Source organism: Pongo abelii, chromosome 5 (assembly GCF_028885655.2).
Source record: "Pongo abelii isolate AG06213 chromosome 5, NHGRI_mPonAbe1-v2.0_pri, whole genome shotgun sequence".
Lineage (NCBI taxonomy): Eukaryota > Metazoa > Chordata > Mammalia > Primates > Hominidae > Pongo > Pongo abelii.
In genome coordinates this window covers 42,990,340-43,016,953 of record NC_071990.2, presented here as the reverse complement: position 1 = coordinate 43,016,953, position 26,614 = coordinate 42,990,340, and the positions used below count along the sequence as shown (strand labels likewise).

At 47.3% G+C, this 26,614-nt stretch overlaps 2 protein-coding genes across 6 annotated transcripts in view; one reads left to right on the top strand and one right to left on the bottom strand.

Annotated features, from left to right (window-relative positions):
* Positions 1-23,779, bottom strand: part of BICRAL (BICRA like chromatin remodeling complex associated protein) — a 116,820-nt gene extending 93,041 nt beyond the window's left edge. For 2 of the 5 annotated variants that reach the window (XM_024248868.3, XM_063725234.1), the window contains exon 1: positions 3,740-4,670. The gene's annotated coding sequence lies outside the window, so the exon portion shown is untranslated. Of the gene's footprint in view, positions 1-3,739; positions 4,671-21,205; positions 22,049-23,763 lie in introns of those variants that run through there. The other 3 variants (XM_054557510.2, XM_063725235.1, XM_024248869.3) reach the window with 3 other exon arrangements.
* A 247-nt stretch (positions 23,780-24,026) lies between these two features.
* Positions 24,027-25,624, top strand: TBCC (tubulin folding cofactor C; the record flags this gene model as incomplete). The annotated part of the gene is given in 1 exon segment (NM_001133281.1): positions 24,027-25,624. A coding segment is annotated over 1 exon segment (1,041 nt). The 3' UTR covers positions 25,093-25,624.
* Between the last annotated feature and the right edge of the window lie 990 nt (positions 25,625-26,614).

Below are 26,614 nucleotides of genomic sequence, written 5' to 3'. Positions count from 1 at the left end.
TCCAGTCCAGACAGTGAGCTTGATGCTCTAGGACAGAAACTCTGTGTCATGTAGCTCCCAGTCCCAGCACTTGGCACACAGTAGGCACTAAAGAAATGTTTCTTTCTCAGTTACTTGGGAAACTCCTGCCTCAGTTATAGAGGAAAGCTGAGGCAGGTGAGTCTCTTGAGCCTGGGAGGCGGAGGTTGCAGTGAGCAGAGATCACGCCACCACACTCCAGCCTGGGTGACAGAGCGAGACTCTGTCTCAAAAAAATAAAACAAAAAGAAGAAATGTTTCTTGACCAGATATGGTAACTAACTTCCAAGATGGCCCCTAGCAAGCCTCACCTCTTGGTATTCTCACCCCTGTGCATCCTCCCTCCTACTGTGTACCAGGGTTGGTCTGGGTGACCAATAGGATAGGGCAGAAGCTTCTCATCTTGGGTGCTCTCTGGATCACTCGCTCTGGGAGAAGCTGGCTACCATGTCATGAGGACACTCAGACAGTCTATGGACAGACCCACGTGGTGAGGAACTGAGGTCTCCAGCCAATAGCTAATAGCTTAGGCATCCTGCTGGTAGCCAGACCGCCTCATGGGTGAGCTTGGAAACAGATCATCCCCAGCCTACCCTTCACAGGACTGCAGCCCCAGGGGCCAGCTTAACTATAAACTCGTGAGAGACCCTGAGACAAAAACACTCATCTAAGCTCTTCTTGCATTCCTGACCCACAGAACTGTGATGTAATAAATGCTTGCTGTTTTAAGCTGCTACATTTTAGGGTGCCTTGTTATATAGTAATAGACAACCAATACACTGGGTTAACACGAAGTCTAGAAATGTTTAAAATATATTAGAGTTACCCATTCTTTACTACCATTTTGTTTTTTCTCAAAATATCTGTCACATCACATCTTTAGCCTGCTTAGAGAAAGACATCTGACCCAACCTGGACCATTAGGATCCTCTCTTCTGGGTATTAGCACTTGGGACACAGAGACTGGGTCAGCTGTGAGGAGCAGACTACAAGGCTAGAAAGCCTAGGGGGCAAGGCCACCATTTTGGAGAAGTGGTAATGGGGCCCATGTAAGTGCATGGACTCAGAAGGACCAGTGATTGGGGTAGAGGGGAAGAAAGCAGATTCTCACTGGGCATGGAGGGGAGAAGGGAGGAGAAAGTGTTGATATCTGAGCCCCCTGAGGCCTGGCTGGCTTTCTAGCTTTGGAGTTGGAATATTTCCTTTCCTTACAATTATTCCTCATTCTACCTGCTCATCTGAGCAAGCTCACTTTCTTGCAAACCAAAGATCCTGGAATATGCGGGCCAGCTTCTGTCCAGTGCTGGCCAGAGGAGCAGCTCCTCCTTTTGTGGCAGGCCAAGTATCTCTCCAGAGAGAACAACAACCCACCAGAGACTAAGCTTTAGTATTACTGCTATGTAAAAACTGCTATCGATGGGGTAAAAGGTCCTCTCAGACCATCCAACTCCTTTTGCCTTCACTTCACTTTCAGCCAGTAATCTTTTGATTATTAATGGACTTCACTTTTAAAAGTAGTGTTCCGGCCAGCTGACCTAATCATTCCAGTGGTTGGTAAGTTCATGCCCATTATAAATTCACAGATTGGCTTTCGAGGACAAATCATTCTTGAGTAACCTCCATTTCATTTCCACTGCTCTCGGTCAAGCCCTGTCATTTATCCAATGAACCATTACAATAGCCTCCCAATGGCATTTCCCCTACTCCAATCCATTCTCTTCACCTTCTTCTAAAACACAAATCTGATGCCTCACTCCCTGCTCTAAACCATCTGACAGGTCCCCAAGCACCCTCAGAATGACTGGCATCTCCAGCCTCATCTTCCACCACGCCTCCTCCATGCTGCTCCAGACCACTCTCCACTCTTGCCATGTGGTGTTATTCCCAAGTTTCTCAATTGGTGTCCACTCAGCTCTGCCTGTGTTCTTTCTGTTGCCTGGTGTTCCTTTCCTATGGACACCTCCCCTGCCTTCCCGCTTTTCCTACCCTCCTGTTTCCTCTGTACTTCCATAGAACTTCCTTCCTCCTTGATAACACACAGTATGGTCAGCTTGACTAATAATTACTTGTCCTCATGTCTGTCCCTGGATTGTAAGCCTCAAGGAGATGAAGACTACACTTTGCTCATTTTTATACTTCCCTTCTCCCCAAGGCCAACTACAGTAGCTTGCATCAATATGTTAAGCTAACATTTCTTGAGTCTTTACCCTATCAAGCCACCTGGCTGGTGTTGCAGGTAGCAGACACTCAACAAACACCCACTGGATTAAAGTCAGTCAGGGTGGCATGGACAAGTGTTCCCTGGACCTAATGATGTTCAGATGAGATGCCCATCTATCATCTGTGTTTGCAGAGCTGAGAGAGCAGAGTTAGACTCATGGTGGCATCCATGGTGAGGCGATGAATGAATCTCAGCCTAGCCTTTTACAAAAAAACTTTTACATGAGGCATAATTTCTCATTTAAAATTAAATGACATTAAAAAAATTAAATGACATTAATAATTAAATGACATAAATAGAAAACAAAAACAAAAAGCACTGGAATTAATAAGCAAACAGACAAATCCACACACATACAATACAGTTTTTCCTCTTTTTAAACAATTAATTAAATTGACATTCCTCTCTCCTCTTTTCTTTCCCTTTCTTTCTTTGAGACACAGGCTTAACTCTGTTGCCCAGGCTGGAGTTAAGCCTCAGCTAATTTTTGTATTTTTAGCAGAGACGGGGTTTCACCATGTTGGCCAAGCTGGTCTCGAACTGCTAACCTCAAGTGATCCACCCGCTCGGCCTCCCAAAGTGCTGATTACAGGCGTGACCCACTGTGCCAGGCCTCTTTCTCTGTCTTTCTACAATTGCAATTATGACTCACAAGCACATTACAGGATGCTAAGTTTAGATGAACAAATATTAGAGAATGGTATGGGAGTGGATTCCCCAGTTAGCCAGTTTGCGTGTTTCAGAGCTAAGGCATGTGGGTCAATCCGCAGGTGACTTTATTGTAGTTCTTTCAAAAGAGTCAGCATCTACACATGAAGGTAGAAGCAGAATCTGGTCCTGATTTGCCCACTGACGATCCTTGTCCTGCCTCCAACTCTTCATCTCTCTCTCTTATCCCCAAGATTTGTAGAAAAGCCCCAGCTCTGGGCAAACTTGAGACTGATGACACAATCCTAAAGAGCTTGGCTACTCAGATAATGTAAGAGAACTTTACAAAGTCACTCCTAAAGCAATTGATGAAAAAGTACTGGAAGGCTGGGCAATGCTTCCATCTGCATTCCCAGCACTTTGGGAAGCCAAGGTGGATGGATAGCTTGAGCCCAGGCGTTCGAGACCAGCCTGGGCGAAACCCTGTCTCTACCAGAAATACAAAAATTAGCCAGTCTCATAACCTGGTCTCAAAAGAAATAAATAGAAAACAAAAACAAAAAGCACTGGAATTAGTAGCAAACAAACAAATCCCCACACATACAATATAGTTTTTCCTCTTTTTAAACGATTTCTACACACTGTTTCTATCTTCTACAGGCTATATAATCAATCATTATATATTGCCTCAAATCAATGCTCACCCCTACAGGTTCTTAAAAAAAAGCAGCAAATAATATTGCCTTGATCCCTGACAGCTTGTAGAGCTACCAACAAGAGAGCACCAGGAATTGCCCCCTTGTACGATACATGAAGTCCCATAGTGGCTCTGGCTTTCTGGGGAAATCACACCTTTATCAACAGCCTATATCTTCCTTGGCTTATGTTTGCAACACACGTTTCACTCAAGCTTCACCTTTCACTTCGTCATCATTCTTCAGATGAAAAGAGTTTCTATTACCTGAAGGGAATTACGCTGTGAAGACAAAGAACAGAAAAAAACAGCATGCCATGTTTAAACACATACATGGAGCAGGGGGTGTGGCTTGCTCACTAGCTCAATGACTGTCTCCCTCCCCACAAGCCTCCTAGGATGTACTTGAATTTGCGCCTCAGCAAATTTCAAATTACTACATGTCATGGACCACTGGGATCTCTCCCAGAGAGAACTCCCAATTGTCAGAGCTACAAATCCCTTGCAACATAGCCCTGTTACACATTTACATTCCTAAATGTTTCCTGCCATTGTTCCCTCCGCCAAATCGGCCTCTTTCACTGTTTAGCAATAATAATGCAACTTTGTAATAGTTACTTTGTAAAAGCAAACTTTCATTATTATTACTAACTATGGAAGGGAAAAGTCTCTGCAGCACAAATAGGTTCTCACTTGACAAGACATTTTACAGGAGTTGGCTCAGCATGCATAGTTCCTCATTGCTACAGCGTTGTAATGACACAAAGACAGCTCTTTATCCAATTCAACAAACACTTTTGAGCCTCATAAAGTGCAAGGCATCATTTATTCACAAAACTGTTTTTCTAACATTTTTACAACATAACCTAGGCCGGGCGCAGTGGCTCATGCCTGTAATTCCAGCACTATGGGAGGCTGAGGCCGGCGGATCACAAGGTCAGGAGATCAAGACCATCCTGGCTAATACAGCAAAATCCCGTCTCTACTAAAAATACAAAACTTAGCCAGGCGTGGTGGCACATGCCTGTAGTCCCAGCTATTCGGGAGGCTGAGGCAGGAGAATGGCATGAACCCGGGAGGCAGAGCTTGCAGTGAGCTGAGATCGCACCACTGCATTCCAGCCTGGGTGACAAAGCAAGACTCCGTCTCAAAAAAACAAAAAAAAACCATAACCTATAAAAAGAAATACATCCTATCTCTCAAGTCGTGTATGTATATATATATATAGAATATAGTTACATAATATAAATCTATATATGCAACACAAAACTCTTTTTTTCAAGACAGAGTCTCACTCTGCTGCCAGGTGCAATCATGGCTCACTGCAGCCTCAACTTCCCAGGCTCAGGTGATCCTCCGACCTCAGCCTCTGGAGTAGCTGGGACTACAGGCACGTGCCACCACACCTGGCTAACTTTTTTTATTTTTGTGGAGACGAGGTTACACCATGTTGCCTAGGCGTAATGGACTTCACTTTTAATGGTCTTGACCTCCTAGGCTCAAGCAATCCTCCCACCCACCTCCGCCTCCCAAAGTGCTGGGATTACAGGTGTGGGCCACTGTGCCCGACAGACATTTTTGGTTTTTTTTTTGGAGACAAAGTCTTGCACTGTCGCCCAGGCTGGAGTACAGTGGCGTGATCTTGGCTCACTGCAAGTGAGGTTCAAGTGATTCTCCTGCTTCAGCCTCCCGAGTAGCTGGGACTACAGGCGCATGCCACCACACCCGGCTAATTTTTGTATTTTTAGTAGAGACAGGGTTTCACCATGTTGGCCAGGCTGGTCTTGAACTCCTGACCTCAGGTGATCTGCCCGCCTCCGCCTCCCAAAGTGCTGGGATTACAGGTGTGAGCCACTGTGCCCAGCCTCGGCAGACATTTAATATGAAAACACTGAGTTTTTTTTGTTTTGTTTTGTTTTGTTTTGAGACAGAGTCTCACTCTGTTGCTCAGGCTGGAGTGCAGTGGCGTGATCCTGGCTCACTGCAACCTCCACCTCCCGGGTTGAAGTGATTCTCTTGCCTTAGCTTCCCAAGTACCTGGGATTACAGGCACATGCCACCATGCCCAGCTAATTTTTACATTTTTAGTAAAGATGGGGTTTCACCATGTCAGCCAGGCTGGTCTTGAACTCCTGACCTCAAGTGATCCACTTGCCTTAGCCTCCCAAAGTGCTGAGATTACAGGTGTGAGCCACCGCACCCAGCTGAAAACACTGGTTTGTAGTATTTCAAGAAAAGCGGAACATCATAGCAAACAATAAAATCCTACCTAAAGAAAATAACCTTAAAAATTCTAGGCAGAAGAATAATTTTTTTGCTTCTTATTTAACTTTCAACTGCCAGGGCATTTTAAAAGTATTTGAACTCAATGAATGAGCATTTATATAAAAGCTTTTAAACGATCTCAAAATCTTTATCCTTTTTCCTGAAGAAGAACCTGAGACAGAAAAAGTAATCCTCTTCCCAATCTGTATTAAAGACTTACATCTGTGTCTTTTAAGAAATCTTAAACCTGTTCTTGCTTCAAATGATTACTCTCCTGGCAAGATTACCATGAAGATTAAATGAGATAATATAAGTGAAGTACCTCGTAGTTCCTGCTATGATTCAGGTTATTGGATTATCTTTTCTTGAAAATGCTTGATCTGTTTGACCTTTGGAATCATTCACCCAGAGATTCTGTTCTACTGGGCAATAAAGGGCAGAGGCTCCCTCGAGGAGTTTACTAGCTCTATCAGTAAGAATAAATATCATTACAATCTAAGGTTCTAGAGTGCCAGGCTATTTCATTTATTCATTCAATAGATTTTTTTTTTTTTTTTTTTTGAGACAGAGTCTCACTCTGTTACCCAAGCTGGAGTGCAGTGGGTATGATCACGGCTCACAGCAGCCTCGACCTCCCAGGCTCAAGCAATCCTCTGCCTTAGCCACCTGGGTAGCTGGGACTACAGGCATGTACCACCACACCCAGCTTAAGTTATTTTACTGTTAGTAGAGACGAAGTATCATTGTTGCCCAGGCTGGTCTTGAACTCCTAGGCTCAAGGAATCCTCCCGTCTTGGCTCCCAAAGTGCTGGGATTATAGGTGTGTCTACCGCACCCAGCTAGATAATTATTGGGTGCCTCACATGCCAGGCATGATGCCATAAACTGCGATTATGGGGTATAAAAAATAGGAGACACAACCACATCCCTCCAGGAACTTATAGTTAAATACTTAGCCTTTATGAAGACACCTCATATACCACTAATATTACATAACACACAGGTGTTTTACATGCCTTATCTGTAAAGTGAGATAAGATTAGATTAGTTGCTCCCAAAAGTGAAGATTTCACATAGTGAAGCTTTCATAAAAGAAATACTTTAAAAAAAGTTTTTAAAACTGTCATTCAAAAATCACTATATATCTTTATCTTTTCCTTTCATTACAAGCCAGTTAAATTTTGTCCTGGCATTAAAGGAACCCTCAGGGTTTGCCCAGCTCTGTCTTTCTAGGATTCTTTGGGGCCTTTTTGTTTTGTTTTGTGTTTTCCTGGCATTATTTACATGTAAATTCTGCCCAACTACTCCCCAGCATTGCAGAAAGGCCAGAGACCTATTCATAAGGTAATCAATAAAGGGCCCTTTCCAAGAAAGTCATAGAGTACAAAGCATATTTGGCTCCACCACTGACCTTAAGGACTGGGAACTGCAAAAGAACAAAAGTATAAAAGGTCGTGGTGACTGGAAGGCAGAAGGACCTGGCATTTTTGAGGGGCTACTGTAGGCCTGGCCCAATACTTGGTACTTTTCCATACCGTAAGCACTTTATTTAACATCGCAATAATCCTGAAAGAAGTATGTATTTCTTTTTTCTTTTTTTTTTGAGACAAGGTCACCCAGGATGGAGTGCAGTGGTGCAATCATGGCTTGCTGAAGCCTCGACCTCCTGGGCTCAAGTCATCCTCCCATCTCAGCCTTCTGTGTAGCTAGGACTACAGGCCTGTGCCACCATGTCTCGCTTTTTGGTATTTTTTATAGAGATGGCACGGTCTCACCATGTTGTCCAGGCTGGTCTTGAACTCCTGGGCTCAAGTGATCCTCCTGCCTCAGACTCCCAAAGTTCTGGGACTACAAGTATGAGCCACTGTGCCCAGCCAAGAAGTAAATATTTCTTTCTTTTTTAAAATTAATCTCATGCAACAGATGAAAGAAGTATATATTTCTTTATCTGCACTTTGTAGTTGAAAGAAACCAAGCTCAGAGAGGTTAAATATCATTTCCAATGTCACACAGTTAGTATCGCGCAACTAATCAGAATTAATTAATTTATTTATTTATTGCACTCCAGCTCTGCTGCCCAGGCTGGAGTGCAGTGGTGCAACCTCAGCTCACTGCAACCTCCGCCTCCCAAGTTCAAGTGATCCTCTAGCCTCCACCTCCCAAGTAGCTGGGATTACAGGTGCGTGCCACCATGCCCAGCTAATTTTTCTATTTTTAGTAGAGATGGGGTTTCACCATGTTGGCCAGGCTGGTCTCGAACTCCTGGCCTCAGGTGATCTGCCAGCCTCAGCCTCCCAAACTGCTGGGATTACAGGCGTGAGCCACTGTGCCCTATCAACTAATCAGAATTTAAACTCAGATCTGTTCACTTATTAGCACCACTACCTCTCACTGATAGGAAGAGACATGAGAGAACAGATGCAGAAAAGTTTTAAGAGATTTAAGTACCTTTTCTTTTATTTGAGACAGAGTCTCACTCTATTGCCCAGGCTGAAATGCAGTGGCGTGATCTCAGCTGACTGTAACCTTGACCTCCCAAGCAATTCTCGTGCCTCAGCCTCCCAAGTAGCTGGGATTACAGGCGCCAGCCACCATGCCCAGCTAATTTTAGTACTTTTAGTAAATATCAGGTTTCGCCATGTTGGCCAGGCGGGTCTCGAACTCCTGGCCTCAGGTGATCTGCCAGCCTCAGCCTCCCAAACTGCTGGGATTACAGGCGTGAGCCACTGTGCCCTATCAACTAATCAGAATTTAAACTCAGATCTGTTCACTTATTAGCACCACTACCTCTCACTGATAGGAAGAGACATGAGAGAACAGATGCAGAAAAGTTTTAAGAGATTTAAGTACCTTTTCTTTTATTTGAGACAGAGTCTCACTCTATTGCCCAGGCTGAAATGCAGTGGCGTGATCTCGGCTGACTGTAACCTTGACCTCCCAAGCAATTCTCGTGCCTCAGCCTCCCAAGTAGCTGGGATTACAGGCGCCAGCCACCATGCCCAGCTAATTTTAGTACTTTTAGTAAATATCAGGTTTCGCCATGTTGGCCAGGCTGGTCTCCAACTCCTGGCGTCAAGTGATCCACCTGCCTCTACCTCCCAAATTACTGGGATTATAGATGGGAGCCCCAAGCCTGGTCTTATGTACCTTTTGACAAGAAAGTAATTTAAAACCAGTCAGACACAGTGGCTCATGACTGTAATCCCAGCTCTTTGGGAGGCTGAGATGAGCATATTGCTTGAGCCCAGGAGTTCGAGACCAGCCTGGGCAACATAGCAAGACCTTGCCTCTAATAATAATAATAATAATAGTAATAATAATAATAATGTTGAAACCACATTCAAAAGGCGATTTATACAGCTGACAATCTATTACTCTATCTTAGAGTCAACAGCTAAGGCACCTACCTCTTTAACTAGGACTCTTTCCTGATCAGCTCAGCAAATATCCCCTGCCCCTGGACTCCTTCTGTCCCTTACTCTAGAAATGAGAACAAGTCCCCTGACCCACTTCTTTTTTTTTTTTTTTTTTAGTAGTAGAGATGGAGTTTCTCCATGTTGGTCAGGCTGGTCTCGAACTCCTGACCTCAGGTGATCTGCCCGCCTCGGCCTCCCAATTTTTCTCTTTTTTTGAGATGGAGTTCTGCTCTTGTTGCCTAGGCTGGAGTGCAACGGCGCAATCTCAGCTCACCGCAACCTCTGCCTCCCAGGTTCAAGCAATTCTCTTGCCTCAGCCTCCTGAGTAGCTGGGATTACAGGTGTACACCATCACGCCTGGCTAATTTTTGCATTTTTAGTACAGACGGGCTTTCACCATGTTAGTCAGGCTGGTCTCGAACTCCTGACCTCAGGTGATCCATCCGCCCCGGCCTCCCAAAGTGCTGGGATTACAGGGTTAAGGCACCACACCTGGCCATAAATCATCTCTTTATCAAGCACTTACTGTGTACCTCCTGTGTCTCAGGTGCTGTGTGAGGTACACAGCGTGGAATAAAACACATCCTTGCTTGGAGAAGCTCAAGCTGCAGAAGAGATACCTGTAAACAGATACTGACTTCACACACTGATAATCATCTAACCAGAACCAACAGAGGGCAAAACCCAGATAGGCTTCCCAGAAGAGGAGGAATTTATAAAACAGATCTTGTAGGAGGCAAGTGCCTTGTTATGCAGAGAAGATGAGGCATAGGATCACAGAGGAACCCAGGAGCAAGCAGCATGTGTAAAGGGACCTACCAGCTCTCTCCAAACCTTCTCCTCCAGGTTCACTCTGTCAGGCACCAAGATCACCACAGACCCAGTTCCACAAACTGGAACCTTCTACAACTCTTGCTTCCAGTTAATCACTGAGTCCTGTCTAGTCTCCTTCCAAATCTCTCAGACACTCTCCCTTCTTTCCTCTATCCTTACTCCCATCACCGCAGCCCAATGCCATTTCTCTCTGGTTCCTGCAATGGCCTCCAAACTAACATCTGTTTATTTTTGTCCATGTAAATCCACTTCACACAGAGCATCCAGACTGATCCTTTGTTAAAGGGGGAAAAAAAGGAAAAATGTGATGCTCTCATCATCCTGCTTAAGCCCTTTGGCAGCTCCAGTGCCTTCAAGATTAAGCTGAAACTTCCTAACAGGATTTACAAAGCCCTTGGTGGGCTGGCCCCTGCTCACCTCTCTAACCTCATCTCTGATCTCCACTTCCAGCTTTGAAGTGCTTCAGTTCCTGACACTGTGGCTTATAACCCTGGTTGCCCATGAGAACCACCTGGGGAGCTTTAAGAAGTACTGATGCCAAGGCCCCACTCCCAGAGATTCAGATTTACTCAAGGGGCATTAGGATGCTGTAAAGCCTCCATGAGATATCAATGTGCAGCCAGGGTTGAGAACATTGCTTTAGCCTGACATGTCTCTGTCTCATGTCCAGGTTTGTTGCACATGACCTGTCTGTTGCTGGAAGCACTGGAGCTCTCCTAGTTTCCTGGCCAGAAGGCAGAGACTTTTTGGGCTCTCTCGTTCACTGCTGTAGTCCCAACACCTAGAAAAGTGCCTAGAACATAGTGGGTACTCCATAAATACCTGCAGAAAGAAAGAATGAACACGTAGGCCGGGCGCGGTGGCTCATGCCTGTAATCCCAGCACTTTGGGAGGCCGAGGCGGGCGGATCACGAGGTCAGAAGATCGAGACCATCCTGGCTAACGTGGTGAAACCCCATCTCTACTAAAAATACAAAAAAATTAGCCGGGGGGTGGTGGCCGGCGCCTGTAGTCCCAGCTACTCCAGAGGCTGAGGCAGGAGAATGGCGTGAACCCGGGAGGCGGAGCTTGCAGTGAGCCGAGATCGCACCACTGCACTCCAGCCTGGGCGACAGAGCAAGACTCCATCTCAAAAAAAAAAAAAAAAGAATGAACATGTGACTGCTTTCACCCTTCACCTGGATAGATGCCACTCAATTCTTTTTTCTTTTTTTGGACCCCACTCCGTCATAAGGACCCAGCTTATATTTCCCAAAAGATACTCCTGATTCTCCTAGTCTGAGATAGGTTACTCTGTATAATTTCAGCACTCAAGATTTCCATTGTAGTGTAAATCACACTACATTGTAATTATCTGTATCTCTTACTTAGCTTCTGAGCTCTGAGGGAGCCCCGTCTGTGTGTTCACCAATATACCTGCACCATCTGGCAAAGTGCCTTAAAAAGTGCAGCACGAATACATGGAAGTGAACAGACACAGTGGGTGACAGCAGACCTTGGTGTGGCTGGAGTAGGGCGCTGGTGGGACATGAGGCTGGTGAGGTACACCGCGGGCCAGATGGAAGAGGCCCAGCATTCACACTAAGGAGTCTGAACTGTATGAGACAATAGAGAGCCAGCAGAGGTTTTAAGTGACACAATCGGCTTGCATTTTAGGGCAATAACTGGCTGCGGTATAGAGAACTGGGGGATTCAGGGAAGCCCAAGGGTAACGAGACCAGATGGGAAACTGTAACAACAGCCCAGGGAGGAGAAGATGAGGAAGGAGCCAAACCTGAAGAGAGGGAGCCAGACCAGAGAGACAGAGAGAGATCAGAGAGCGTTAACAGTATTTGTCAACTGGGTGGACCAGTGAGAGAGAAGGGGGTGCTGTGGTTGACTCTGATCCCCCATTTGGAAGACTATGGATCTAGTGTCATGAGCATGGTCAGATGTAGTCTCATGATTACACAGGCAGTGTCAGAAGCTTGAACTCAGGAGCCAGACTGCCTCCATTCAAATCTTAGCTCTAGTTGCTTCTTGGCCTTTTGGCTAAGATCAAGTACAAATCTTAGCTCTACGACTTAGCTAGCTCTCAGGCTAGGGAAGTCAGCTTCACTTCAGTTCTTCATCTGTTAAATGAGAATAATAATAGTATGTACATCACAGGGATGTTGTGAAGATTCAATGAGGCAAAACATGAAATAGCCATTTCCTGGCACATAGCAAATGCCACATAAGAGTTAACAGGCTGGGCGCGGTGGTTCATGCCTGTAATCCCAGCACTTTGGGAGGCTGAGGCGGGCAGATCACTTGAGGCCAGGAGTTCGAGACCCGTCTGGCCAACATGGCAAAACCCCATCTCTACTAAAAATGCAAAAATTAGCCAGGCATGGTGGCCAGAGCTTGTAATCCCAGCACTTTGGGAGGCCGAGGCGGGTGGATCACGAAGTCAGGAGATCGAGAGCATCCTGGCTAACAGGGTGAAACCCCGTCTCTACTAAAAATACAAAAAATTAGCCGGGGTGTTGTGGCGGGCGCCTATAGTCCCAGCTACTCAGGAGGCTGAGGCAGGAGAATGGGGTGAACCTGGGAGGCGGAGCTTGCAGTGAGCTGAGATTGCCCCATTGCACTCCAGCCTGGGTGACAGAGGGAGACTCCATCTCAAAAAAAAAAAGAGTTAAAAAAAACTATTTATATACAGCATGGTAGATTATCTGCACAAAGATGGCTGCCAACAGTTCTTTCCATCCGTCTAAGTGACTCTTGCTCCACCCATCAAAAAAAGCAGTCCGTTTCTCCTTCCCTTGAATCTGGGCTGGCTTTGTGATATACTCTGACCATATGAATGCAATAGATGTGTCACTGTACCAATTCCAGCCAAAGCCACAGGAGGCCTGGTGGCATCCGCTTTTGGCCCCTTGGAAGCCAGCCACTGTGAAAAGAAGCTTGAACTCCACTACTGAATAACAAGGGCTCAAAGAGAGAAGGAGAGAGGGAGGGTGGGGGAGGGGGGAGAGAGAGAGAGAAAGAGAGAGAGAGCGCACACGAGAGCCAAGCAAGAGACAGCGCAAGCACATGCACATGGGGAGAAAAAGCCAGGTGCCCCAGCCCACAGCCAGCACCAAGGCCCCAGATGTGTGAGTGAAGCCATCTTGGAGGCTCCAGTACCAGTTGAACCCACAGAATTGTGAGAAATTATTGCTGTGTTAAGCCAGTAAGCAGTAAGTTTTGGGGTGAGTTGTTACCCAACAATCGGTAACTGAGACTTACGTATAGAAAAAAAAGATCTCTGGGGCAATAAGAACCTCATTTTGGGCCATCCTAAACATGAGGTGTTTGGGATAGTGGATAGTTACATGGAAACATCTAGAAAGCAGTTGGAAGATCAGGTCTGGGCTCAAGAGAGAGGCAGAGGGAGGAGCTGGGGATTTGAGAGTCAATCAGCACATGAACAGGACTTGGCACCCTGGGAGAAGGTAAGTTGCCAAAGGAGGTGAGAGGAACAAGAAAAGAAATAGAATTCTGGCCTCACTTATATTTAAGGGATGGACACAGAGAAGTTTATCAGGGATGAATAAAGAACCAAGAAAGAACCAGGGAGATAAACTCCTGCTGTGAGAAGAAGGGGTAATCAAATACTTAGGGCTACAAAGAGCAATGCATTTGAAAATTAGGAAGGAATGGGAATAGGGCAATTTCAAATACAATGGCAGGGGCAGAAGTCAGATAAGTGGCTAAGGAGGGAATGACGATTGAGAAACTGGACACAGCAAATGTAGACTATTGTTTTAAAAGTCTATTGTTAGGGGAAGAAAGTTAGAGCATCACTTGGGTGGATGATAGGACAAAAGGTAAATTGTTTTAAGTTGAGGAAACTTGCTTGCTGAGAGGAGATGCCAAAGAAAAGAGAGATTAAAAACCCTGAAGAAAGAGGTGACTGGGCCGGGCGCGGTGGCTCATGCCTGTAATCCTAACACTTTGGGAGGCCGAGACGGGTAGATTGCCTGAGCTCAGGAGTTCAAGACCAGCCTGGGCAACACGGTGAAACCCCATCTCTACTAAAATACAAAAAAAAATTAGCCGGGCGTGGCGGCATGCGCCTGTAATCCCAGCTACTTGGGATGCTGAGGCAGGAGAATCGCTTGAACCCAGGAGGCGGAGGTTGCAGTGAGCCGAGATCAAGCCGTTGCACTCCAGCCTGGGCAACAGAGCAAGACTCCGTCTCAAAAAAAAAAAAAAAAAAGAAAGAGGTGACTGGTGGCTCGAGGTCCCAGGCAATGGAAGGGAGAGGACACAGAACCCTGGTGGAAGCTTTGCCCTGAGTGAGAAGGAGAGAGACAAAGAGGTGGGTCTTCACAGATAAGTTAGAAGTGAGAGGGGAGGCATGTGGAGGTCCTATCTGGCCGCCACTTTTCTGTGAAGAGTAGGTAAGGTCATCTGCTGACAGGCAGTGAGGGTCTTGGGGAGAATGGTGTTCACTTCTGAAGAGTTTTATAGGAAATGCATGAGGGGCTGCAGGAGTCAAGCCCAGACTCTTCAGAGACACCACCTTCCAGGGATACCCCACCTCCGGAGGAGTAGGCTCTTCACATGAGCTTTTCTCCTCTGACCTGCCCCAAATCCCATTGTCTTCTCTTGAGCTGGTCTCCTGCTTAGATTGCCCCACCTGGGAAGCTCTCATTCATTCCCAGCTTCATTGTCCAAGTATTTGCTCAACATCCACACCATACCTAGCCCCTTTTCTCTGGACAACATACTCTCCCTATTCCCCTAGGGCTTTCAAACCTTCTGCACACTTTTCAGATCCCCTACCTCCACCCTTTTCTCCTCATACTCAGCATGAGACCTCACTGCCTGCTTTATAGAGGACGCAGAAACTATCAGAGTCATCTACCAACTACCATACATTTTCCTGCAGCTGTACTCCCCTTTTCCTTTTCTATAAAGAAATGCTGATGCGGCATTTTAAAATTGCAGTTTAACTTAGTGAGGTCTTGATCAGCTGTGTTTTAGCTTTTGTTTAGAGACAGGGTCTCGTTGTGTTGCCCAGGCTGAAATGCAGTGGCACGATCATGGCTCACTGCAGCCCCAACTCCTGGGATCAAGCGAGCTTCCTACCTCAGCCTCCTGAATAGCTGCAACTATAGGTGCATGCCACCATGCCCAGACAATTTTTTAAAACATTTTTTGTAGAGACAGGGTCTCACTATGTTGCCCAGGCTGGTCTCAAACTCTTAGCCTCAAGCAATCCTCTTGCCCCAGCCTTCCAAAGTGCTGGCATTACAGGCATGAACTGCCATGCCCAGCCTTGATCAGCACATTTTAAATGCAATAAATAGAATAGAAAATAGGGTCCACTGCACATAGTAAGAGTATTTATTGTTTTTTAAAACATCTGTTTCAATTATGACACATCTGTTACTATGAGTTGACGTCAAAAAGTGTGTATGGCACAGTGGCTCACGCCTGTAATCCCAGCACTTTGGGAGGCCGAGATGGGCAGATCACAAGGTCAGGAGATCCAGACCATCCTGGCTAACACAGTGAAACCCCGTCTCTACTAAAAATACAAAAAAATTAGCCAGGTGTGGTGGCGGGCGCCTGTAGTCCCAGCTACTCAGGAGGCTGAGACAGAAGAATGGCATGAACTCGGGAGGCAGAGCTTGCAGTGAGCCCAGATTGTGCCACTACACTCCAGCCTGGGCAACAGAGCAAGACTCCGTCTCGAAAAAAATAAAAAAGTTTGGGCCGGGCACGGTGGCTCAAGCCTGTAATCCCAGCACTTTGGGAGGCCGAGGCGGGCGGATCACAAGGTCAGGAGATTGAGACCATCCTGGCTAACACAGTGAAACCCCGTCTCTACTAAAAACACAAAAAAATTAGCCGGGCGTGGTGGCAGGCACCTGTAGTCCCAGCTACTCAGGAGGCTGAGGCAGGAGAATGACATGAACCCAGGAGGCGGAGCTCGCAGTGAGCAGAGATCGCACCACTGCACTCCAGCCTGGGCGACAAAGCCAGACTCTGTCTCAAAAAAAAAAAAAAAAAGGTTTGTGTATGTTAGCAAATTCTCATTAAAAATTTCAAACAGGGCCTGTAATCCCAGCACTTTGGCAAGTGCTCATGCCTTCCCATGAAGTATAGTGGCTCATGCCTGTAATCCCAGCACTTTGGGAAGCTGAGGCGGGCAGATCACCTAAGCTCAGGAGTTCAAGACCAGCCTGGCCAACATGGTGAAACCTCATCTCCACTAAAAATACAAAAATTAGCTGGGTGTGGTGGCGCACACCTGTAATCCCAGCTACTCAGGGGGCTGAGGAAGGAGAATCACTTGAACCCGGGAGGCGGGGGCTGCACTGAGCCAAGGTTGTGCCACCGCACTCCAGCCTTGGTGACAGAGTGAGACCCCCTCTGAAAAAAAACAAAGAAGTTCAAACAACAGCGCAATAGAGAGGATGTCCCTCCTCCTATCTATAACTACTCCTTGCACCTGTGTTTTAAGTGCCATTTCCTCCAGCTTTTCCAGGACCCTTATGTGCTTTATGTCTTCTCTCTTGTTAATTCCTACGCATGCTTTCCGGTTCAGCTCAACCCCCTCCGAAGCTTTCCATGACCATCCCAACAAGGCAACCCCCACCACTAGTGGGCTTCTTGTAACTCTTTTATAGCAATGATTGGCCAAGTGTAGTAGCTCATGCCTGTAATCCCAGCACTTTGGGAGGCCGAGGCAGGAGGATCCCTTGAAGCCAAGAGTTCAAGACCAGACTGGGCAACACAGCAAGACCCTGTCTCTACAAAAACATTTAAAAATCAGGCCAGGCATGGTGGCTCATGCCTGTAATCCCAGCACCTTGGGAGGCTGAGGCGGATGGATCACCTGAGGTCAGGAGTTCGAGACCAGCCTGGCCAACATGGTGAAACCAGTCTCTACTAAAAATACAAAAAATTAGCCAGGCCTGGTGGCAAGTGCCTGTAGTCCCAGCTACTCGGCAGGCTGAGGCAGGAGAATCACTTGAACTTGGGAGGCGGAGGTTGCAGTGAGCCGAGATCGCACCACTGCACTCTAGCCTGGGTGACAGAGTGAAACTCCGTACCCCCAACCAAAAAAAAAAAAAAAAAAAAGTCAGCTGGGGGCAGGGCACAGTGGCTCACACCTGTAATCCCAGCCCTTTGGGAAGCAGAGGCAGGTGGATCACCTAAGGTCAGGAGTTGAAGACTAGCTGGCCAACATGGCGAAACTCTGTTTCTACTAAAAATACAAAAATTAGCCACACGTGGTGGCGTGTGTCTGTAATCCCAGCTACTAAGGAGGCTGGGGCAGGAGAACTGCTTGAACCTGGGAGGTGGAGGTTGCAGTGAGTCGACATGGCGCCACTGCACTCCAGCCTGGGAAACAGTGAGACTCAATCTAAAAAAAAAAAAAAAAAAAAAAAAAAAAATTAGCTGGGCACGGTGGCATGCATCTGTAGTCCCGGCTACTCAGGAGGCTGAAGTGGGAGAATTGCTTGAGCCCAGGAGTTTGAGGCTGCAGCGAGCTATAATTATGCCACTGCACTCCAGCTTGGGTGAGACAGAGACCCAGTCTCAGCAAGCAAAGAACACATTTTACATGTTTTTCTGACTATTTGCCCAAATTAGGCCTTCTTAAGGAGGACAGGGACTATGTCTGTTTTTATTCACCTTGGCAGTCTTAGGGCCTCCCTGGCTCAGCGCTGGGCACAGTTAGTGCTTAATAAACAGATGTTTAGATAAATAAACACGTGCCAGCCTATGTGCTAGACATTAAGTGTACAACGATGAAAAAAGTTTCAGAAGGTCAAGGGTGTTGAGGGGGCGGAGAGAGCCAGGGGCAAAGGCAGAAGGAAAAGGCTGCTCCTGTCCTGCTTCCCAACAACAGGACCCGCCTGCACAACTGTCACCTTTCACTGTCTTCCTGCCAGAAAGTCAGCAGCCAAGGTAGGAAGATTTGCCTAACATTTGATAACTTTGATGTGCACAGCTCTTTAATGAATGCTTTACATCCCATATATAGTCAAGACTTGCTGAAAGATGAATAGGTGATGCTTCTTTCTGGCATCAAACTACTACAAAAAGGGGCTTGGCCGGGCGTGGTGACTCATGCTTGTAATCCCAGCACTTTGGGAAGCTGAGGCGGGCAGATCACCTGAGGTCAGGAGTTCAAGACCAGCCTGACCAACATGGAGAAACCCCGTCTCTACTAAAAATACAAAATTAGCCCAGCGTGGTGGCGCATGCCTGTAATCCCAGCCTCTTGGGAGGCTGAGGCAGGAAAATCGCTTGAACCCGAGAGGCGGGGGTTGCGGTGAGCCAAGATCATGCCACTGCACTCCAGCCTGGGCAACAAGGGCAAAACTCCGTCTCAAAAAAAAAAGAAAAGAAAAGAAAAGAAAGAAAAAGGGTCCTTTTATTTGCCTGGGTGTGGCTGGTATCTTCCACCAGTGCAGGGTCCCTGATAAACTCCAGAGAACACCAAAGGGCCTATTTCTTTATTGTTTACCATACCTAAAGACTGTTTTACTTTGCTTAAATGCTTTCACTACTTACTTCTTGAGGCATATAACTACAATCATGAGATTCCCTTTGTAACATTAAAAGATCAAATAAATACAACAGACATTTAAAATTTAACAAATACTGTATAGGGATGCAACCAGCAAAATCCAGACTGTGGGAAACTCTACTGAACAAATGACCAAGCTGCTTCAACAAAACAATTTAGAGAAAAGGAACCCACACAGTGAAAGTGATTTAAGGCTCTCCACCCAGGACACGGGTCCTCCCACGCCTGAGGCCAATGCTGCGAGGACCTTGGGGTTGGAGGGGGACTTGGCTGACCACATCTTTCAAATAAAGCTGTTTGTCTAACTCAAAAAAAAAAAAAAAGTGATCTAAGGGACACAATAACTAAACGCAGTGTATGGAACTTGTTTGGATCCTTATTCAAATAAAATAACTTTAAAAAAAGGAAACCAGGCAAGGGGAGGGAGAGCATTAGGACAAATACCTAATGCATATGGGGCTTAAAACCTAGATGACAGGTTGATAGGTGCAGCAAACCACCATGGCACATGTATACCTATGTAACAAAACTGCACATTCTGCATATGCATCCCAGAACTTAAAGTATTAAAAAAAAAAAAAAAAAAAAAAAAGGCCGGGCGCAGTGGCTCACACCCGAGCACTTTGGGAGGCCGAGGCAGGTGGATCATCTCAGGTCAAGAGTTCAAGGCCAGCCTGGCCAACATGGTGAAACCCCATCTGCACTAAAAATACAAAAAATTAGCCAGGCATGGTGGTGGGCACCTGTAATCTCAGCTACTCAGGAGGCTGAGGCACGAGAATCACTTGAACCCAGGAGGCGGAGGTTGCAGTAAGCCAAGATCGCCCCATTGCACTCCAGCCTGGGCGACAGAGCAAGACGTCGTCTTGAGAAAAAACCAAAAGTATATTATGGGATAATCAGATGTGAATATAGACTGGCAATCTGCTATTAAGAAAATATTTTCTATGCTTTTTTGGAGTGTGGTGATGGCAATGTGGCTGTCTTAAAAGGGAAGTGGCCAGGCGTGGGGGCTCACACCTGTAGTCCCAGCACTTCCGGGGGCCGAGGTGGGCAGATCACTTGAGCCCAAGAGTTTAAGACCAGCCTGGGCAACACGGCGAAACCCTGTCTTTGCAAAAAAAAATACAAAAATTAGCTGGGAGTGGTGGTGCACACCTGTAGTCCCGGCTACTCAGGAGGCTAAGGTGGGAGGATCACTTCAGCCTGGGAGGTCAAGACTACAGTAAGCCGTGATTGCACCACTGTACTTCAGCGTAGGCGACAGAGTGAGACCCTGTCTCAATTTAAAAAAAAAGAAAAGGGCCCAGGCACGGTGGCTCACGCCTGTAATCCCAGAACCTTGGGAGGCAGAGGTGGGCAGATCATGAGGTCAGGAGTTCGAGACCAGCCTGGCCAACATAGTGAAACCCTGTCTCTACTAAAAGTATATATATAAGAAAATTAGCCGGGCGTGGTGGTGGGCGCCTGTAATCCTAGCTACTTGGGAGCCTGAGGCAGGAGAATCACTTGAACCTGGGAGGCAGAGGTTGCACAGAGCTGAGATCATGCCACTGCACTCTGGCCTGGGCGACAGAGCGAGACTCTGTCTCAAAAAAAAAAAAAAAGGAACTCCCAATCTTTTAGAGGTATATAGTGAAATATTTATAGACAATAAAATATGAAATAATATAATATCTGGGATCTGCCAAAAAATAATCAGGGTGAGAGGTAGGGAAGTGACTAGGGCTTTACAGGAAACAAGATTGTCAGTTGGTAACTGTTTTTTAAAAAGTTATTATTATTTTTATTGATATATAATAATCGTACATATTTATGAGGTACATGTGATATTTTGATACATGCATGCAATATGTAATGGTCAAATTAGAATAATTGGGATATCTATTACTTTAAACATTTATCACTTCTTTGTGTTGGGAACATTTCAAATCCTTTTTTCTAGCTATTTTGAAATATACAATACATTATTGTTAACTCGAATTAGGCTACTGTGCTATCTGACACTAGAACTTATTCCCTCTATCTAACTTGTACCTTTGTGCCCTTTAACCAATCTTACTTCATCTCCCTCCACTTCCCAGCCGCTGGTAACTATCATTCTACACTCCAACTCCATATGATCAACTTTTTCAGTTCCCACATACGAGTGAGAACATGCGATATTTTTCTTTCTGTTCCTGGCTTATTTACTTAACATCAGTTGGCAGTTGTTGAAGCTGGGTGATGGGTATGTGAGTCCTTGGAACACTCTTCTAATACTCTCTCCATGTTATATATGTTGGAAATTTTCAAAAAGTTAAAAGGGGGATCTAAATCTAACAAATAGAACCATAAAGTATCTAAACTGTTGTTAAATAAACGGTAAAGTCCATAACACGTTAGAAGTCTTTCATTTTTCAAGATGTCTACAAGAGAGCAGTACCTTGATTCACAAGCCCTTTGAGATATCATTGAAAGCAGGATGCAGAACTCAGAGGTGCTTGCCTTTTGCTACATTTCCCCTGTAATGCATTCCCCACTCTCCTTCCATCAAAACAGGCACTTACCTCTGACAAGCTGGGATCTATTTCAAAGATGCATGCTGAATCCACTGCCCTCAAATGGCACAGAGAGGATGCAAACACAGCCGGGCAATGCCAGCCATTTCGCAGCCTTCCTACTGTGTTTGAGCTCAGAAACAGCTTTATCTCCATTTCTTGACCACATACCTCACAGCCTGCAGCTGTGCAGGGGGGCTGTAAAGAACTGTCCAGCCAATGCTTCACAATGACCATATCACTCACTGACCCCTTTCCACTCCTCCTCACATCAGTCTTTGAAACTGCCCCTAACACATTGGGTCAACTGGGTAACCTGTCAAGCTCTGTTTTTAACTGTTTCCTTTTCTTAAAATTTCGAACTAACCAACTTCAAGTATTTAGAAACTTCCCAAGTCTACTGGATTGTAGCAAAAACCTGTTGGTAGACAGAAATGAAGTTCTTGAAAGGGTTTAATAACATTCAATTCCACTTGGGATACAGCCAACACTTACAACACCCATAGATTCACTATGCTTAATACCGAAATGTTGTTTCACTCCAGCTGCAACCTCCAAGTCCAATAAACCTTCTTTAGCTACAAACGTTCTTAATTTGAGTGAGACAGGTTCAAGCTGAAAAACTTAAAAGGTCAGGTTGTTTTTTTCTAGAAAAATAAATCTTCTCTAAATCTTCTTTGCTTAAATCAACATTTCATAAAATAAAGCAGCTATTGCAATTCCTCCACAACTTGGGCAAGATAACTAGCTTTCTTGTCCACCAGCTTTCAGACCCACAGTTTTGTGAAATAAACCTGCTTTTCTGGAAAAAAGAAAAAAAAAAAAAAGGCCGGGCACAGTGGCTCACGCCTGGAATCCCAGCACTATGGGAGGCCGAGGCGGGCGCATCACCTGAGGTCACGAGTTCGAGACCAGCCTGACCAACATGGAGAAACTCCGTCTCTCCTAAAAATACAAAATTAGCCGGACATGGTGGCGCATGCCTGTAATCCCAGCTACTCGGGAGGCTGAGGCAGGAGAATCGCTTGAACCTGGGAGGCGGATTGCGGTGAGCCGAGATCGCGCCATTGCACTCCAGCCTGGGCAACAACAGCATAACTCCGTTTCAAAAAAAAAAAAAACAAAATAAAACAGAAAAGCAAAAACAGAAGCCTCACCTAATCTGCCCATAAAACAAGACTAGTGAAAACGATGACTATGCACAAGAGTAAGCACCATTGTTTTTCGGCACCCCCTTTTCCATCGGGTGCACGCAGGCACGCGGACACACAAGCCTCTCCCCTGCCTCCGCGCCCCGCCTGCGCGGGGAATCTGCCACACGGTATGAACTGTGCTCTCAGCGGAGAAATACTCTGTTCGGCCCAGCAATTTATGTGTGTTTTGTTTGTTTTAAGTGGGAAGGAAAGGAAGAGAGTGGGGCGTGAAAATGGGAGATCAGTTTTAACTCAGATTTAATTCAATGGTTCTCGTTTCCTCCCATCTTTCTCTGCATCAAAATGCAAGTAGATCGGTGAAATTTCAAGTTTCTTGGGCCGTTAAATACCCCAATTTAAACGATGCAGGCTGGGAACTGGGGATATAAGGAGGAAACCTAGGGTTGGAAGGGCGGGCAGGGTTAAGGAGGTCCGGGAGCTCCGCAGGGCTGAGCGAAGCATGCGAGGCTGCCGCGCCCGGGCAGCGGCTGCGTCTCGGGTTCTCGCCCTGCCCGCTGCCTCGGGTTTCTGCCAGTGACTGCGCCGTCTTGGCTGCCCACCCACACCTCGGGTTGGTCCCGACTTTAGGCTAGGCCATTCACTTCCGGTGACAAATCCCTCCCACCACCCCTAGAAATAATGTACCGCTTCTCCCACCGCTTTCCTAAGACCGACTGCCCCAGAGAGTCGCGGAGCCCGGGGCTAGGGTCTCACCCCGGCGCGGCCGGCGACGCCCAGCTGCGGAGGGAGTGGCCGGGACCGAGCTCGGGGAGGGCAGGGAAGAAAGAGGAAGGGGGTGTGGATCTCACCTTCCCCCGCCCCCACCCCTCCGACTGCAGCAATTGGCCAAAAAAATAGTAATCCTTTTATAGACTCCCCCAGGGCCCCTCGAACCCGGTTGCAGTGAGGAACCCAGTCTCTCCCATCGCAGTGCCCCTTGCCTTCTCCCGCCCTAGTAACTGCCTGCGGGGATCCAGGAGCCCCCAGGCCGCGCAGAACTGCAGTGGATAGGGGGGAGGGGGGCGGTAAGGATGAGGGCTACGGGGCGGCAGAAATGGGTTGGGGGAAGGGGTGGTGGAAGGGAAAAGAAAAAACCGGAGGCATGCAAGCGGCTCCCTAGCCAGCTGTTCCAGCTGCTGCTTCCTCCGGCGCGGGCCGGGCGGTGCAATATTCCCCCCCCTCCATCTTTCTCACCACTACCTGTCCCCCGAACCCACCACACGCATTCATCCCTCCCACCCACACCCCTAGTAGCGGATCTCCGGCCTGTAAGGGGGTAGTAGAGAGGAGCCGGGGGGAGGGGGAGGCCTGCGAGTTTCTAACCTTGTTCTTATAAACAAACCCACATGTGCAGCTGCCGCTGCTGCAACTCACCCCACAATCCCGGATATAAGTCCTGCCCCTTTAAGAGAAAAAAAAGATTCCCCCGCCTGCCTCCCACCCCACCCATCCACAAGAACCTTTGTCTTCCCACCCCCGTAGTCAGTCGGCCCCGCCCCGTCTCCCCGCCCCCTCCGACGCAGAGGAACCAATGGGCGAAGAAAATAAGGCCGGGAGTCTGACATAATCGTGTTAGGCCAATCACCGGACGCGTTGGTGGGAGGCCTCATGGACAGCGCGCCCAGAGGAAGTAAGACAAGACAGAGGACGCTTGAAGCCAATATGGAGTCCGTCAGTTGCTCCGCCGCTCCTGTCAGGAGTGGGGACATGGAGTCCCAGCGGGACATGAGCCTGGTGCCTGAGCGGCTTCAGAGGCGCGAACAAGAACGGCAGCTGGAAGTTGAAAGGCGGAAACAAAAGCGGCAGAACCAGGAGGTAGAGAAGGAGAACAGCCACTTTTTCGCCGCCACCTTTGCTCGGGAGCGAGCGGCCGTGGAAGAGCTTCTGGAGCGCGCGGAGTCCGTCGAGCGGCTGGAGGAGGCGGCCTCTCGGCTCCAGGGGCTGCAGAAACTTATCAACGACTCAGTTTTTTTCCTAGCCGCTTACGACCTGCGGCAGGGACAAGAGGCGCTGGCGCGGCTGCAGGCGGCCTTGGCCGAGCGGCGCCGGGAGCTGCAGCCCAAGAAGCGTTTCGCTTTCAAGACCCGGGGAAAGGATGCTGCTTCGTGTACCAAAGTAGACGCGGCTCCTGGCATCCCCCCGGCAGTTGAAAGCATACAGGACTCCCCGCTGCCCAAGAAGGCGGAAGGAGACCTCGGCTCCAGCTGGCTCTGCGGTTTCTCCAACCTGGAGTCCCAAGTCTTGGAGAAGAGAGCCAGCGAGTTGCACCAGCGCGACGTTCTTTTGACCGAACTGAGTAACTGCACAGTCAGACTGTATGGAAATCCCAACACCCTGCGGCTAACCAAGGCCCACAGCTGCAAGCTGCTCTGCGGTCCGGTGTCCACCTCTGTTTTCCTGGAGGACTGCAGTGACTGCGTGCTGGCAGTGGCCTGCCAACAGCTCCGCATACACAGTACGAAAGACACCCGCATCTTCCTGCAGGTGACCAGCAGGGCCATCGTGGAGGACTGCAGTGGGATCCAGTTCGCCCCTTACACCTGGAGCTACCCGGAGATCGACAAGGACTTCGAGAGCTCTGGTTTAGATAGGAGCAAAAATAACTGGAACGATGTTGACGATTTTAACTGGCTGGCCCGGGATATGGCCTCCCCAAACTGGAGTATTCTTCCTGAAGAGGAGCGAAATATCCAGTGGGACTAAGCAGTTGTCACTCTGTTCTTCACTCCTACCAAATACTTTCCACGTCGGATTTTCCCCCTTATTGGGTCTCGAAGTTTAGTTATTGTCACACTGTGTATGTTTTCAGCATTTTAAGGCTTGAGATTGTAATGGGCTCCTACTTGTAATTTCCATTAAATTCGTAACAGGTATAACACTAAAGCATTTTTGCTATTTTTGTCATGCCTTTGAGACTGAGTCTTACTCCGTCCCCCAACGTGGTGGCGCGCTGGGATTACAGGCGCGCGCCACCACGCTAATTGTATTTTTAGTAGAGACGGGGTTTTGCCATGTTGTCCAGGCTGCTCTTCGAACTCCTGACCTCAGGTGATCCACCCGCCTCGGCTTCCCAAAGTGCTGGCGTTACAGGCGTGAGCCACCACGCCAGGGCTTTATTTATTTATTTTTACCACAATAGTTTGAAGCAGTAAGGGGGAAGGAGGGTGATTATGTTGCTTTGTAATGGTTTGTGATATTTGAAACATCACGGTGCATAATAAAGTAGGTCTTCAATAAATACATGGGTTTGTTTGTTGTGTGTGTTGTTTTGCTTTTTGTTTTGTTTTGTTTGTTTTTTAAAGAGATGGGCTCTCCTTATGTTGCCCAGGCTGGTTTCGAACTCCTGACCTCAAGCAATTCTCCTGCCTCGGCCTCCCAAAACACTCGGATTATAGACAGGAACCAGCGGTGTCAGGGTATAGATACATGGTTAATAAATTCCAGGGCTGAGCTCGGGGGCTCACGCCTGCAATCCCAGCACTTTGGGAGGCTGAGGTGGGCGGATCACTTGAGGTCAAGAGTTGGAGACCTGGTCCCAGGTGAAACCCCGTCTCTACTAAAAACACAAAAATTAGCTGGGCATGATAGTTCACACCTGTAGTCCCAGCTACTCAGGAGAACTGCTTGAACCTGGGAGACAGGTTGTAGTGCGCTGAGATCACGCCACTGCCCTCCATCCTGGGTGGCAGAGTGAGACTCTGTCTCAAAAACAAACAAAAAACCATAGGTAATTCCTTTGTCCCTAGCCATTCAGTTCCTTTGGAGAGCCATCACTCTTTACATGTTTTTTTTTTTTTTTTTTTTTTTTTTTGAGACGGAGTTTCGCTCTTGTTGCCCAGGCTGGAGTGCAGTGGTGTGATCTCAGCTCAGTGCAACCTCAGCGTCCCTGGTTCAAGTGATTCTCCTGCCTCAACCTCCTGAGCAGCTGGGATTACAGGAGCCCGCCACCATGCTTGGCTAATTTTTTGTATTTTTAGTAGAGAGAGGATTTTACCATATTGGCAAGGCTGGTCTTGAACTCCTGACCTCGGCTGATCCAACTGCCTCAGCCTCCCAAAGTCCTGGGATTACAGGCGTGAGCCACTGTGCCCGGTCCTTTTTTTTTTTTCCTTTGTTTCTTTGAGACAGGGTCTGGGTCAAGGACCTTCTGGGCTCAAGAGATCCTCCAACCTCAGCCTCCCAAGTAGCTGGGACTACAGGTGCACCCCATCACCCCCGGCTAATA